Source organism: Myotis yumanensis, unplaced genomic scaffold (assembly GCF_028538775.1).
Source record: "Myotis yumanensis isolate MYYU_CA2020_CCGP unplaced genomic scaffold, mMyoYum1.0.hap1 SCAF_4, whole genome shotgun sequence".
NCBI classification, from domain to species: Eukaryota; Metazoa; Chordata; class Mammalia; order Chiroptera; family Vespertilionidae; genus Myotis; species Myotis yumanensis.
Genome location: NW_027223755.1, coordinates 105,513,737 through 105,527,589, shown reverse-complemented (window position 1 = coordinate 105,527,589; position 13,853 = coordinate 105,513,737). Strand labels below are relative to the sequence as shown.

Genomic DNA, 13,853 nt, shown 5'->3' with positions numbered 1-13,853 from the left:
GTTCCTGCTTTTAATGTCAGGCTCTGCTGCCTCCTAGAGATAGAACAGGGGATGAGTACCAGTTAGGACCGTTTTTGGCCATGCCCCATCTAAGCATCTCTAAAACCATGAGGCCACCCTTGTGACATATAATTCTTATTATTCAAAAAGTGAACTCCTATTCATGTGGAGGAAGCCTAAAAGGCCATTAACCTGGTCTAAACAAGCTTCCAAAGAACATGGCACCCATGAAAGAGAAAAATAAAAGAACAAAAGGACAGTTGAAGTACTGAAGAAGAAATTGTTAAAAATAATAATAATATGAAGTGATGTGGGAAAAATAGCAACTAAAGTTTTAAAACATAATGGAGAACTGAAATGCATAACTATGACACAATATATATTTATATACTGTATATGAGGCCCCTAGAACCATAAGAAATGGAAAAAATTCACTGTTGATAAGTCATTCTCCAATTGCTCCCCTTAAAAATCAAATTGACCCCCTGTGGGGCATGTGCCCCATGTGGGAAACCATGTTATTGTAACAAAGAACCCCACAGCCACATGCTCACCCTGAAGCAGCCACCACGTAGGAACCTGCCAGGTGCTGTCAGAGATGGACAGAGAGGGTGGCCAGGCTCAGAGGTTCTGACTCTCCTGTGAGAGGTGGCACGCTTCACTCCCCACATTTCATTGGTCAGAGCACGTCACAGGGCTGCAGCCAGCTTCAGGGGGTCAGGAGGAGGACCTGACATACTTGGCCCCCACCATTGAGGCCACCGCCTGCTGTAGCCTGTTTGGGGGACATGCAGGGCGAAGGGGGGGGGTGGGGACTGGTAGGAAGTGACAGCAGGACTCAGGATGGTTTGCTTTCTCCTCACCCAGGTGGAGTTTGTCCCCGAGCTGCCCAAAACCGTCACTGGCAAGATCAAAAGGAGTGAACTTCGGGAAAAGGAGTTTGGTCAGAAGCAACGGCAGTAATTCAGCATCCCTTCTGGGTGTGACCTTGGGCAGACCCCTGGCTGCCTCTGTGCCCCCACATGGCGGGGCGAGGGGGGATGTTGAGCTGATGGGGAAGGGCCCAGGGCGGCCAGCATTCCTGCATTTCTGTTCTTTTAAGTGAACATCAGTCACTACCCTGCCTCCAAGGCTCTTGTTCCTTTGGATGCCCAGGCGGGCGCTCAGATCGGGGCTGAAGATAATAAAGTGCTGACATCGATATCAGGGTGCTCCTGCGTTGTGCCTTCATCGTGTGCATGAACCTGTGCTGAATGCGGTCCCTCCTTGCACTCCCCCCTCCCCCTGGAGAGAGCACAGGGCCTGGTTCTCGCTCCTGTTGCCTCCCGCACACACCCCAGTGTACCCAGGTGACCCTGCACGTCCAGTAGATGTCCAGGACCCAGAGTTCCGGGAGTGATGCTCCAAGCAGCCCAGGTACCTGCCTCCGCCGGGTCCCAGCCTAGGCCCGGGGTGGGCAAGTGAGTGACCAGCTCTCCAGGGACCGGGTTCCACAGGACTCTCCCAACTTCTCCAGAGGTGCCCAGTCCCTCATTCCTAGGAGGGCCCAGTGGCCTAGGGGTCTTACCCCTCAGCTTTCCCCGATGTGCACCCACCCACATTCTTCCCCAGGATCCAGGGTCTTCCAGCCCTTCTCTCAGGGCCCAGAGCCCTCCCTATAAACTCCCCCTCCACATTCTTTCAGTACTTTCTGCCATCAGAATCTGCCCACTCCCTCCCCCAACCTGGGCGTGGGGTTCTATGAACTGACCCTTCACTTCATCCACCTTCGGATGAGACCTCCAGGGGCACATCACAGGCTGGGAGCAGCAGGGGCAGAAGGGGCTCAGCCTGGGGGTGGGGAGGAAGCACATATTGTCTCCTGTTCCCTCACTCCCGGGAGTCACTCTTAGGGAGATTGTCTCTAAAACCCTTTGCCAGGAGGCACAGACACACACACTCACAGATAAATGTACCGATACCGATACCGCTTGTGGGTGATGTAGTCCTTTAGCCTTTTTTTTTTTTTCTGCTGGGACGCTCTTTATTTAACCGTCTATTTTGAATGATAGCCTTGCTGGATATAGTGATCTTTGTCTCAGATCCTTGCCTTCCATTACCTTGAGTACTTCATGCCATTTTTGTCTGGCCTGTAGAGTTTCAGATGAGAAATCAGGTGTCAGCATTATGGGAACTTCTTTGTAGGTAACAATTTGCTTGTCTCTTGCTGCCTTTAAGATTCTCTCTTGGTCTTTAATTTTTGGCATTTTAATTATGACATGTCTGGTCATAGGCCTGTTTGGGTTATTCTTGCTTGGTGATCTCTGTGCCTCCTAGACTTGTGTGATTTTTCCTTTACCAGGTTAGGGAAGTTTTCTGCCATTATCAAACATGTTCTCTGTCCCTTCTGCCCTTTCTGCCTCTTTCGGCACACCTACTGTGTGAAAATTCTTACGTTTCATGTTGTCCCAGTGTTCCCTTAAGCTGTCCTCCTGTTTTTTAATTGTTTTTCTTTTTGGTTCTCTGATTGAGTGATTTTTTTCAATTCTGTCTTCTAATTCACTGATTCGATCCTCAGCTTCCCCTAATCTGCTGTGTATTCCTTCCAATGTGTTATTTGTTTGTTCTATGTCATTCTCTACTTCTGTTTTCAGAGTCAGAGTCAGTATATCTTTTTTTCATGCTGTTGAGCATCTTTACCATCATTACCCTGAACTGTTTCAGATAAATATCTTATCTGTGCTTCATTTATCTCTTCTTTTGAAGAATTCTCTTGTTCTTTCTTTTGGGGGCGGTTTCTTTGCCTCCTCATTTTGACTGTGTGTCTGGATTTGTGACTGTGTATTAAGTAGATCTGCTACGTCTCTCAATTTCTAGTGCACAACAGTGTCAAACGCTGTTTCTGACTAATTAGATCAGGCAAAGACTTAAAGCCTCCAGAGACTGCCTCTGCCTGCAGACTGAAAGGATTCTGACTTGAATTGCCCTCAGGCTATCATCCTCAGGTGTGGCAAGAGTTTTTTTTTCAAGAATGTAGGGCAGTTGCTTCTACCTGGAGGCTAACTGTTATTTTTAGTCTCTTAAGTGGCTCAGGAACTGAGCACTGCAGGGCAAGGTGTTTTCCAATAGGGTGGGTCAACTGTCCTCCCCCCCAGGCAAAGCCTGCTGTACAGTAAATGTCTGTGTGGGAAAGATGTCCTCCGCTGCATAGGGGACTGAATCAGCACAGGAAACCATGGTGTCTGCCTTCTGAGCTCTAACCCCAGAGCCCCCAATCCTGGCTTCTGTTCCCACAGCTCCAGTCCACTCTGCCCCCTCTCTGCCTGAGCACAAAGTGGGTGACTCCACAGGGAATTTTGTGGGTTGGGCTTTTAAAAGGGTGCCTGAATTTCCAGCATGTTTCCCTGGTAGACAGCAACCCCAGTGCTTTTCACACAGATGTTATGTGGACACCTTTCTCAGTTCTGGTGCTCTTTACTGGGGAGCCCAGCTTGGGGATTAGACCCCTGACTTCTCAATGGCAAATCAGCTGAGATATCTCTTCAGAACTCCAGTTGCTGTATGTGGATGCCCAGCCAGCCCTTCCCCACTCTGCCCCTCCTACCAGTCTTTATGCAGTCTCCACTTTTGGTCCTCCATTATCAGGGTTCACTCTAGCGCACTGGTTCTCAACCTTCTGGCCCTTTAAATACAGTTCTTCATGTTGTGACCCAACCATAAAATTATTTTCGTTGCTACTTCATAACTGTAATGTTGCTACTGTTATGAATCATAATGTAAATATACGATATGCAGGATGGTCTTAGATGACCCCTGTGAAAGGGTCATTCGACCCCCAAGGGATCACAACCCACAGGTTGAAATCTGCTGCATCTAGAGAGTCTTCCATCGATTACTAAGGCAGTTTTTCTGTATTTTATTTCTACTAGGTGTAGCAGTTAATAATGCGGAATTTGTAATAAAAAAAAAAACCCCATGATAATTTCAAGAGAAACATCAAAAGTGCTGTATTCAAAGTAATGTCCATCGCTAGCTACACATTTCCCCCATCTTTCAGGTAATTTGTAGATACCGTCCCAATAGAACTTTTCTTGTTTTGAGGCAAACCATTCAGAGACCCACTTTTCCACTTCTTTGTATGTTTTGAAGTGCTGCTCAGAAAGTGTGTATGCCATCAATCAGAAGAAGTGGTAATCTGAAGGAGCAAGGTCTGGTGAATTCAGTGGGTGGGTTAATACTTCCCAGGCAAGATCTTTTAACGTGTCTTTAACTGGTTTTGAAGTGTGTGATGATGCGTCATCATGAAACAAAATTACTTTGCTGTGTCTTCTGGAACATTCTGGTCATTTCACAGTCAAAGGGTGGTCCAAAGGGATTATTTGTTGTTAGTAGCTATCAGTATTAATGGTTTCACCTGGTTTTTGAAGCGCATAATACACCACACCTTCCTGATCCCACCAAACACAGAGCATTGTCTTCCTTCCAAAGAGATTTGGCCTTGCAGTTGATATTGATGGTTTAACTGGATCAACCCGTGATTTTGTGTGTTTGGGATTCTCAAAATACATCCACTTTTCATCACCAGTCACAATTCCATGCAAAAAAGACCTTCTTCTCACCACTGCAGCAACATTGTACTGATGACTTTTCGGTTTTCCATTTATCTTTCGTTCAGTTGATGTGACACCCATTTTCCTTCCTTTAATATTTTTCCCATTGCTTGTAAATGATCAGAAATTGTTTGCTGAGCAATATTTAGTCTTTCTGCAAGTTGTTTTTGAGTTTGACACGCATATTCATCCAATAATACTTGTAATTGTTGGTCTTCAAACTTTGACGGTTGACCTGGACATTCTTTGTCTTTCACATCAAAACCATTACTTTTAAAGCTTTTAAACCAGCGTTCACAAGTATCTTGAGATGGAGCATGTTCACCATAAACTTCCCAAAGTATTCAGCAGCATTTTTCTTCAAAATAAATTAATGAATTATAACTTCCCGCAAGTGCTCTTTTTTTGGCACAAAATTCAACATTTTTAAGCATGAAAATATCTATGATGTTAACACCTTCAGCAAATTTGACATATGAAGTTCTGAAGCTTGTTGTCAATACAATAAAATAGCATACATATCAAATCGCATATATATCCCCATATGTGTAACTCCATCTATTGAAAAAAATCTGTTAAACCTAGTAATTAACCAGTACACCTAGCTATTTCAGTTTGTTACTGGGAGGGTGTCTGTGCAGCATCCACTTACTCCACCCACATTTTAATCTCCTCTGATTCAATAATTGTAATTTCCAAATAATATTTGTTATACTAGAGGCCTGATGAATTAAATTTATGCAAGGACCTTGGTCCTTGCATCCCCAGCTGCCTCGGCTGGCCCTCGCAGCCCCTCACAGCCTCGGCCAGCCCTCACAGCCCCTTGCAACCTTGGCTGTTTGCCTCGGCCTTCGCAGCCCCAGCTTCATCTGAACGTAGTCTGGAAGGTCGTCTGGAAGGATGTCCAGATGGTTGTTAGGCTGTCCAGTCTAATTAGAATATAATGCTTTTATTATTATAGATGACATCTAAATGGTTTGTTACAGTGCCTGTAACATAATCAATTTTCAATAAATTTGAGTCAATATTTTTTAGTCATGAAAAATTTGAGTCTCAATTAATTCATTTCTTTAATGAAAAGAAATACAAGGTACTAATCCTATATAATAAAGAGCTAAAATGCTAATTAGACAGGCCAGCAGAACAACCTTCCAGAACAACCAGTGGGCGGGGCCACGGGGCCATGAGAGCTGAGGTAGCCAGGGCCTGGAAGACTGAGGCAGTCCCTTTGGACAAATTTTGTGCATGGCGCCTCTAGTCCTATCTAATAAAGAGGAAATATGCAAATTATCTGTCATGCTGTCACAAAATGGCTGTGCCCACAGCACAGACGGAGATCCTGTAACACAAGATGGCTGTGCCCACAGTGGAGGCTGAGTTCCAGTAACGAGCCTTAAGGAGCAATCAGCAGGGGCCTAAGGCTGCTCCCCCGCCCCACCGCCTGCCTAGTGGGACTTGACAGGGGACCTCAGGTTGCGCCCCCCGGCCCGGGCCAGGGGACCTCATGCTGTGCCCTCCACCCTGGCACCGAGCCAGGCCACTTGAGGCCATGCCCCCCACCCAGCGGGGCTTGGCAGGTGGGGCCGGCCAGGTCTTGATCTAGCCCAATGGAGGTTGGGCCGGCCAGTTCTGGATCTCGGGCAATTTCAAAGCACACATGGGTGGACAGGGACTTGACTCTGGTTCCTGTGGCATAGACCAGACTCTGACAGGAGGAATATTTTCATATACATTTTACTAATTTTCTTTCATCTCTGACACTTCTATTATAAAGAAAGGGCAAATAACAAAATTAAAATATTTTCTCTAATTAATTCCCTTTAAAAGTGAATGAATTTCGTGCACCAGGTCACTAGTCTATGTGTAAATGTGGTTATGTTTATGAGTTCCTTTCAGCAAGAGGTCCTAAAGGACTAATTATATCTTCTCTCTTCCCACTGCCCTTCCACTCTAACAGTACTACCACTACTACTACTACTATTCTTACTATGTGCCAGGAATTGTTCCAAGCAGTCTGCATGTATTGTCTCCTTTAATTCTCATATCAATTCTGTCAGGTAGGTGTTATTATTCTTATTTTCGGGTGAGGAAACTGAAGCACAGCATTGCAATGACTTTCTCAGGATCTGTGTGATATGGTAACTGGTAAACAGGATCTCAGCTTTGCCTATTTGGCACTGGAGTCTGTTATTAAAACAACAACAGCTGCCATTTGAAAAGTATTTTCCATTGCTCCATATGCTGGGCCACTTTGAGTGTTTTGCAAACATTATCTCAAATGGCTTCCTCTCCAGGACACAAGTCGATGCAATATTGGATCTGAAATGGCTGAGGAAGGCATTGGTGAATTCCGATGGCTTGGCCAAACATAAAACCAACCCAGTTTGTGCAGTGTCATAAATTCCAGAGTCAAAAATTTTTTTCCTTCCAGAGCAGATAGGTTTGATCAGAAAATGTAAAGAGAGTGGGAGTCCCTCTCACCCAGTACCCAGTTTCTCAGTTGAACAGCTCATATCTATTGTTTTTGATCAAAGAAGCCAGAAATCAGAGATGGAGACGTGTGGCAGGTAGGATAGAAGCAGAATATTGTCGGGAGACCTGGGCACGGCTGACCGCCTTAAAGAAAGGCAGGCCTCAAGTCCTTGGCCATGTTAGGCAATCTCTTCAGCGTGCTTCTACAGAGGTATAACATGACCGACTACACGGGTCATTGCAGAAGCCAAAAGCTGGAGAGTCACCTCATCCCTCTTTTCTTCATTTCCTCTATCCAAACCATCAGTACTAGTACGTCCTCCTGATGGTGTCTCAAAATGCCACCCTGCACCCGCCACTTCTCCGTGGTCATTGTGTCAAGCTTGCCCAAGCCACCATCACAGCTTAGGCCATCCAGCATCCTCCTCACTTCGAAAGCCCTTCTCACAGAACTGACAGCGAGCTCTCTACAATACAAACCTGATCATGTCACTTCCGAATTACCTCTTTCCCATGATATTTTATTTCAAAATTAAGTATCCAAGGACATCAGCCACTTAATTGAATAGTGAATCATGTCTCTTTTCTCTTAAAATCCTCTCAAGACACCCCATCACACTTCACACAGAACCCAAACTCCTTATGATGCCCCAAAAGTGTCTCCTTTGTGCTGTGTCTCCTGCCTGTGTCTCTGACCCCAGACTCATCTTCCTCACTCACTAATCAGCCACCCAGCCTCGATCTAGTCCTTGGAAAGCTCATCCTCCTGCCTGTGTACTTGCTGCTCCTCCTGCCTGGAACGCTTTTCCCATGGTCTTCGCATGGCTGGCTCCTTCTCCTCCTTCAGGTCTCAAAAGGTCACTTCCTTAGAGAGGATATCCTTCGTCACCCTCCGCACACCACTCCCGCCATGTCACACTGCTATATTATCTTGTTCTATTTTCTTCTGGACACCTATTACCATTTGGGATTCTCTTGTTAATTCAATTGATTTTTTAAAATAAATCTCTATTGTTCAGATTATTATAGCTGTTCCTCTTTTTCTCCCCACATAGCTCCACTACACCCGGTTCCTACCCCAACCCATGCCCTTACTCCCCCCCCCCCCCACTATCCTCATCCATAGGTGTATGATTTCTGTCCAGTCTCATCCCACAACCCCCCCAGACCCCCTTCCCTCTGAGAATTTTCAGTCCCCTCCCTTTCTTTGCCCCTGATTCTATTATATTCACCAGTTTATTCTGTTCATCAGATTATTTATTCACATGATTTTTAGATTCACTTGTTGATAGATATGTACTTGTCACTTTGTTGTTCATAATTTTTATCTTTATATTTTTCTTCTTCCTCCTCTTCTTAAAGAGTACCTCTCAGCATTTCATATAATACTGGTTTGGCAGTGATGAACTCCTTTAGCTTTTTTTTTTTTTATCTGTGAAGCTCTTTATCTGATATTCAATTCTCAATTATAGCTTTGCTGGGTAGAATGATCTTGGTTGTAGGTCCTTACTATTCATCACTGAATATTGCTTACCACTCCCTTCTGATCTGCATAGTTTCTGTTGAGAAATCAGCTGACAGTCGTATGGGTACTCCCTTGTAGTTAACTAACTGTTTTTCTCTTGCTGCTTTTAATATTCTCCCTTTGTCTTTTGCCCTTGGCATTTTAATTATGATGTGTCTTGGTGTGGTCCTCTATGGATTTCTTTTATTTGGGATTCTCTGTGCTTCCTGGACTTGTAAGTCTATTTCTTTCACCAGGTAGGGGAAGTTTTCTGTCATTATTTCTTCAAATAGGTTTTCAAGATCTTGCTCTCTCTCTTCTTCTGGCACCCCCATAATTCAGATGTTGGTATGCTTGAAGTTGTCCCTGAGGCTCCTTACACTATCTTCATATTTTTGGATTTTTTTTCTTTTTGTAGCTCCTGCTGGGTGTTTTTTGCTTCTTTGTATTTCAAATCTTTGACTTGGTTCTTGGGATCCTCTAGTCTGCTGTTGGATCTCTGTATATTATTGTTTATTTCAGTCAGTGTATGCTTAATTTCTAATTGATCCTTTTTCATATCCTTGAGGGTCTCACCAAATTTCTTGTAGCTTTCTAGAAGATTCTTGAGTAACCTTACAACCTTAGGTTTGAACTCTATTCCTAGTAATTTGCTTTCCTCCATTTCTTTCATTTGTAACCTGTGTCTTTGTCTCTGCATTTTGACTACTTCCCTGTGGTGATAGAGTGGCTTTGTGTGCTAGGTGCCCTATAGGGCCCAGTGATTCAACCTTCCTAATTACCTGAGGTAGACACTCTTGGTGCACCCCTTTGTGTGCTGTGTGCACAGTCTTGTTGTAGTTAAGTCTTAATTGCTGTTGGTATCACTAGAAGGAATTGACCTCTGGACCAATTGGCTGTGAGGAACAGTTGTATCTACAATGAGAGAACTGCTGTGTTGGAGACACCCTTATAGGGCAGGACTTGCTTCAGTGGGGCTTTGGTGCTCACTGAGTCTGCCCCATGTGTGTGTCTCCTATGGATGTGAAGAGTTATACTCTGGTATGGTCTCACTCTGACCACTGGTTACACTGGTTCTTAGATCTCCAAGGAGGTGCAGAGTCAGCCACTGCCTGAGGCCACCCAGCAGGAGCTACAAAGAGATCTGTAGATTTCTTTTCTTTGTTTGGGGTTTGGAGGTGCCCAGATGAGGCCCAGCTGTGAAGCAATGCAGACTGCTGATGAGCTTTAGGCCTTCTTATGGAAACTCAGGAGCTCTCTGACCCAGCTGCAGTTTGTTAGGTTTTAGACTGCAAAAGGTCAGGCCATTCATATGCAAAAGCCTCTGCACCCAGCTTTGGTGGGGTTGTAAATTGCGTGGGGCAGGGTCTCAGGGAATCACCAGGGCACAGCAAACAGCAATGGTTGCCCGTTGGCCTTGCCCTGGATAGGTCCCTGGGTCTCTGTTTCCCACGGCACTTTGCAGGAACAATGATCACTGCAAGCACCTGTGAGAAAAAGCTGCCCTCGTGTTCCGGCCAGATGCCAGACAGACCAGTTTCTCCCCGTATGAATCTGGGTCCCCAGAGTCCCACCTTAAATTGAAGTTCAGAGCAGTCGGGAGCTTGTATCTCCCTCCTGATTGAAAAATACAACAGCGTACCCAGGTGCCAGCCCATTTCTGTGCACGCCTCTGTACCTCCGCACTCCGCACCACCACACCTCCTACCAGCTTCAATATGCTTTTCTCTTTCCTTCTAGTTGTATAACTTCCACTTAGTCAGCCTTCCCATGGTTCTGGACGATATCTGTTTTGTCTTTTAGTTGTAGTTTTGATGTGGTTGTGTGAGGCAGCAAGTTCAGGTGTTTACCTATTCTGCCATCTTGTTTCCTCTCTTTCTGATTGATTTTTTGTTTGCAGTCTTCTGCCTCCCTCTCATGGGAATATAAACTAGAGAGCAGTAACTTTGATTGACATGTCCAAAGCTATATCCATACCTGGAGGGTGTCCATTATATGTCTATTGCATGAACGAATGCTCCATAGGTTTGTCATAAGGTAAAGAAAGTTAATGGGCCAAAACCGGTTTGGCTCAGTGGATAGAGCGTCGGCCTGCGGACTGAAAGGTCCCAGGTTCGATTCCGGCCAAGGGCATGTACCTGGGTTGCGGGCACATCCCCAGTAGGAGATGTGCAGGAGGCAGCTGATCGATGTTTCTCTCTCATCGATGTTTCTAACTCTCTATCTCTCTCCCTTCCTCTCTAAAAAATCAATAAAAAAAAAGATTAAAAAAAAGAAAGAAAGTTAATGGGTGTAACGTGTTCAGGTTGACAGGAGAGGGCTGCACAGTTACTCGGAGAACTGGGCTGATCGAGTCTCTGCCATGTTTTGATGTTACCATCTTCACACATGGTTTCCAGGACAAGTGAGTCAGGGAAGAGAGTGTCGAGACTCAGACCTGGCCTGAAATGCCCGAGACCAGGGAGTTGTGACACCTCCAACTGGGGTTCACGAACCAGAACTGGAATTCAGTGGCCTCATTCTCACTGCAAGAGAGGCTTGGCAATGAGAGAAACGTGTGCATGCAGTCTTCAGAGAGTTCTACATCTCTACCATACACCCATTGTCAAAGGTGAGAAAACTGAGGCACCAAAGGACAAGAAACCTTCTCAATGTAACAGAGCTGGCAACAGGCAACTGATTGAAACCCAGTCTTCCTGGCCCCTGTCTCCTTGACCTCAACACTGTTGTTAAGTTCCCCACAGGAGATCCACTGAGATCCAGAGAGGATCCCATGGACTTTCCTTCCTGTCCCCATTCTCTTCTCAAAAGTGATGAGTGACTGATTTTTCTGCTTGAATGACAGGGGTTTGTTGTTGTTGTTGTTGTTGTTGTTTTTGTACTTTGATAGTTTTGGTGTTTAACCTTTACTAGCCCTGCCTTCTCGTTCACTCGTTCCATGAAATAAAAGTCTGTGTGAGCAAACAGTTCATCATTAATGAATCACTCAGGAAGAACAAGACCCATGCTCAGAGCACAGGTGTTCTAGGTGTTTCCAGCAATCTTTGGTGGTGACTTTGAACAGTGGTATTTCTCTCCTGCTTCAATGGAGGATGGGTGGGAAAATGGAATGGGAAAGTTGGGCCAGAACAGTGGAGATGTGCCTACCCCCCAACAATACACCCACAACACCCACAAATGGCTCTAGGAGAGAACTAACAATTCAAGCCACTACCTGTGACAGTACCCACTCCCATCTGCATGCCTGCGCCAGCTGCTTCCCAGGCATTACCTCATGCAGTCCTTTCAGAGAGCCCAGGGACACATCTGAGTAGCAGCCCTTACCTCTCCATTTTTCAGACCAGAAGACCAAGGTTAGAATAGCAAATGGCCTGCACACGGGCCATCTTGTAAGTGGCTGAGCCAGAATTTTAGCTGTGAGATTCCAAAGACCCTGCATTTTGCTAGTACACCAATGTTATACTTCAAATCCGAAACTAATACAACCAACCAACACCGATTATGCCAAGCACTGTGCTATATGCTTCCACAAATTATTCCATCTAATCAGAACCTCAATGAAACAACCATTCCCTGACTGGGTAGCTCAGTTGGTTAGAGTGTCATCCAGACATGCCAAGGTTGTGGATTTGATGCCCAGTTTGGGCACATACAAGAAGCACTCAATAAATGCATAAATAAGTGGAACAACAACTCTCTCTCTCTCTAACTCTCTCTCTCTCTCTCTCTCTCTCTCTCTCTCCCTCATTAATTAAAAAACACATAGGAGATTAGGTGTGCCCAGGGGACACATCTGAGCAGCAACCTCTCTGAGACTTCATTTCTTTAACTGCAAAATGAAGGTGGTGATATTGAGTAGGAGATATGGGCAGGCTGTACCTTGCACTGTGGCTGGCACATAGCAGGTGATCAATGTTATGTAAGACAGCTGTGCTTGGGGTGGAGGTGCAGAGGGGAATAACAAAGACCCAGAAGGTGAACACCTGGAATAAGACTGCACCATGCAGTAGTGGGTTCACATTATATAAAGGGCGTGGCTTTCGTTTTCTAAAATATTTTCATGCCTAACACGGGGTGGGCTTTAGAATTTGCTGGGTGCTATAGAGCACCTCAACATTCATTGAGCCCTTACCCTTATTAGACACAGTACTGGCAAAGAGATTTTTGTAGATTATCTCACTAATCCTGTGGGCAGCTGGGTGGTAGGTATTGTTACTATGCCCTCAAGTTCAGAGACACACATAGTGGCCAAAATCACTCAGCTGGTAGGCAGTGGAACCAAACCTGGCTGGGTAACTCTAAGATCCCCTGGGACTCACTAAGTCTGTTATCTGATAAAATAAATAGTTTTTTCAGACTAAAGTCTCATAAAATCAGAAGCTCTGTTGCTGGAACTCAAGGCACTGTGGGCCTGAGCACAGAGTAGTGGACCGAGCCACCTCTCAAAACCCAATACCAAATTGAAATCCACCTTAAAGCATTTCAGAGAGGAAGGGAGAGGGAAAGAGAGATAGAAACATTAATGATGCGAGAAACTCATTGATGGGCTGCTTGTGCACGCCCCACACTGAAGTTTCTGCCCGCAACCTGGGCATGTGCCCTGACCGGGAATCAAACCTCAAACTCCTGGTTCATACATAGGTCGATGCTCAACCACTGAGCCATGCCAGCCAGGTTCAAATGATTGTTCTTTAAAACTCTTTTGTAGGATGACCTTTCACCAGTGATTTTTCATCATTTTTATCCGATAGCACACATCAACTAATTATTACAACTCGGGGGCACACCAAAAAGTATACTATATTTTAATTTTATTTTTTTTTTTTTTTTTTTTTTTTTTTTTTTTATTTTTCGCTTAAAGTATTACAAAGGGTATTACATAAGTATCCTTTCCCCCCCCCCCCTTGACAAACCCCTACCCTCCCTTACCCCCCAGTGTCTATATTTTAATTTTATTCATCCACACTAGCTGGCTATTGTTGTGTTGGCTGTTGTCAGTTTTGAAAATTGACACTCAAAGGCAGTGGTTCTCAACCTGTGGGTCGCGACACCTTTGGGAGTCATATTTTTTCATTCTTTTTTTTTTTTTTTTTGGCTTTTCTGGTTAGGTGTTTTTGCTGCTTTGTATTTCAAATCTTTTGCTTGATTCTTGGGAACCTCTGGTTAGCTGTTGGATCTCTGTATAGTATTATTTCAGTCAGTGTATGCTTAATTTCTAATCAGTCTTTTTTCATATCCTTGAGGGTCTCACTAAATTTCTCGGAGCTTTCTAGAAGATTCTTGAGTAA

General features: G+C 44.9%; 1 protein-coding gene across 3 annotated transcripts in view; it reads left to right on the top strand.

Moving 5' to 3' along the window:
* The window catches only part of LOC139008327 (acyl-coenzyme A synthetase ACSM1, mitochondrial-like), a 50,730-nt gene extending 49,529 nt beyond the window's left edge, over positions 1 to 1,201 (top strand). For all 3 annotated transcript variants that reach the window (XM_070411642.1, XM_070411643.1, XM_070411641.1), the window contains one exon: positions 868 to 1,201. In XM_070411642.1, coding sequence (XP_070267743.1) covers positions 868 to 963 — 96 coding nt within the window. In that variant the 3' untranslated portion in view covers positions 964 to 1,201. The remainder of the gene's footprint in view (positions 1 to 867) is intronic.
* Positions 1,202 to 13,853: the final 12,652 nt, after the last annotated feature.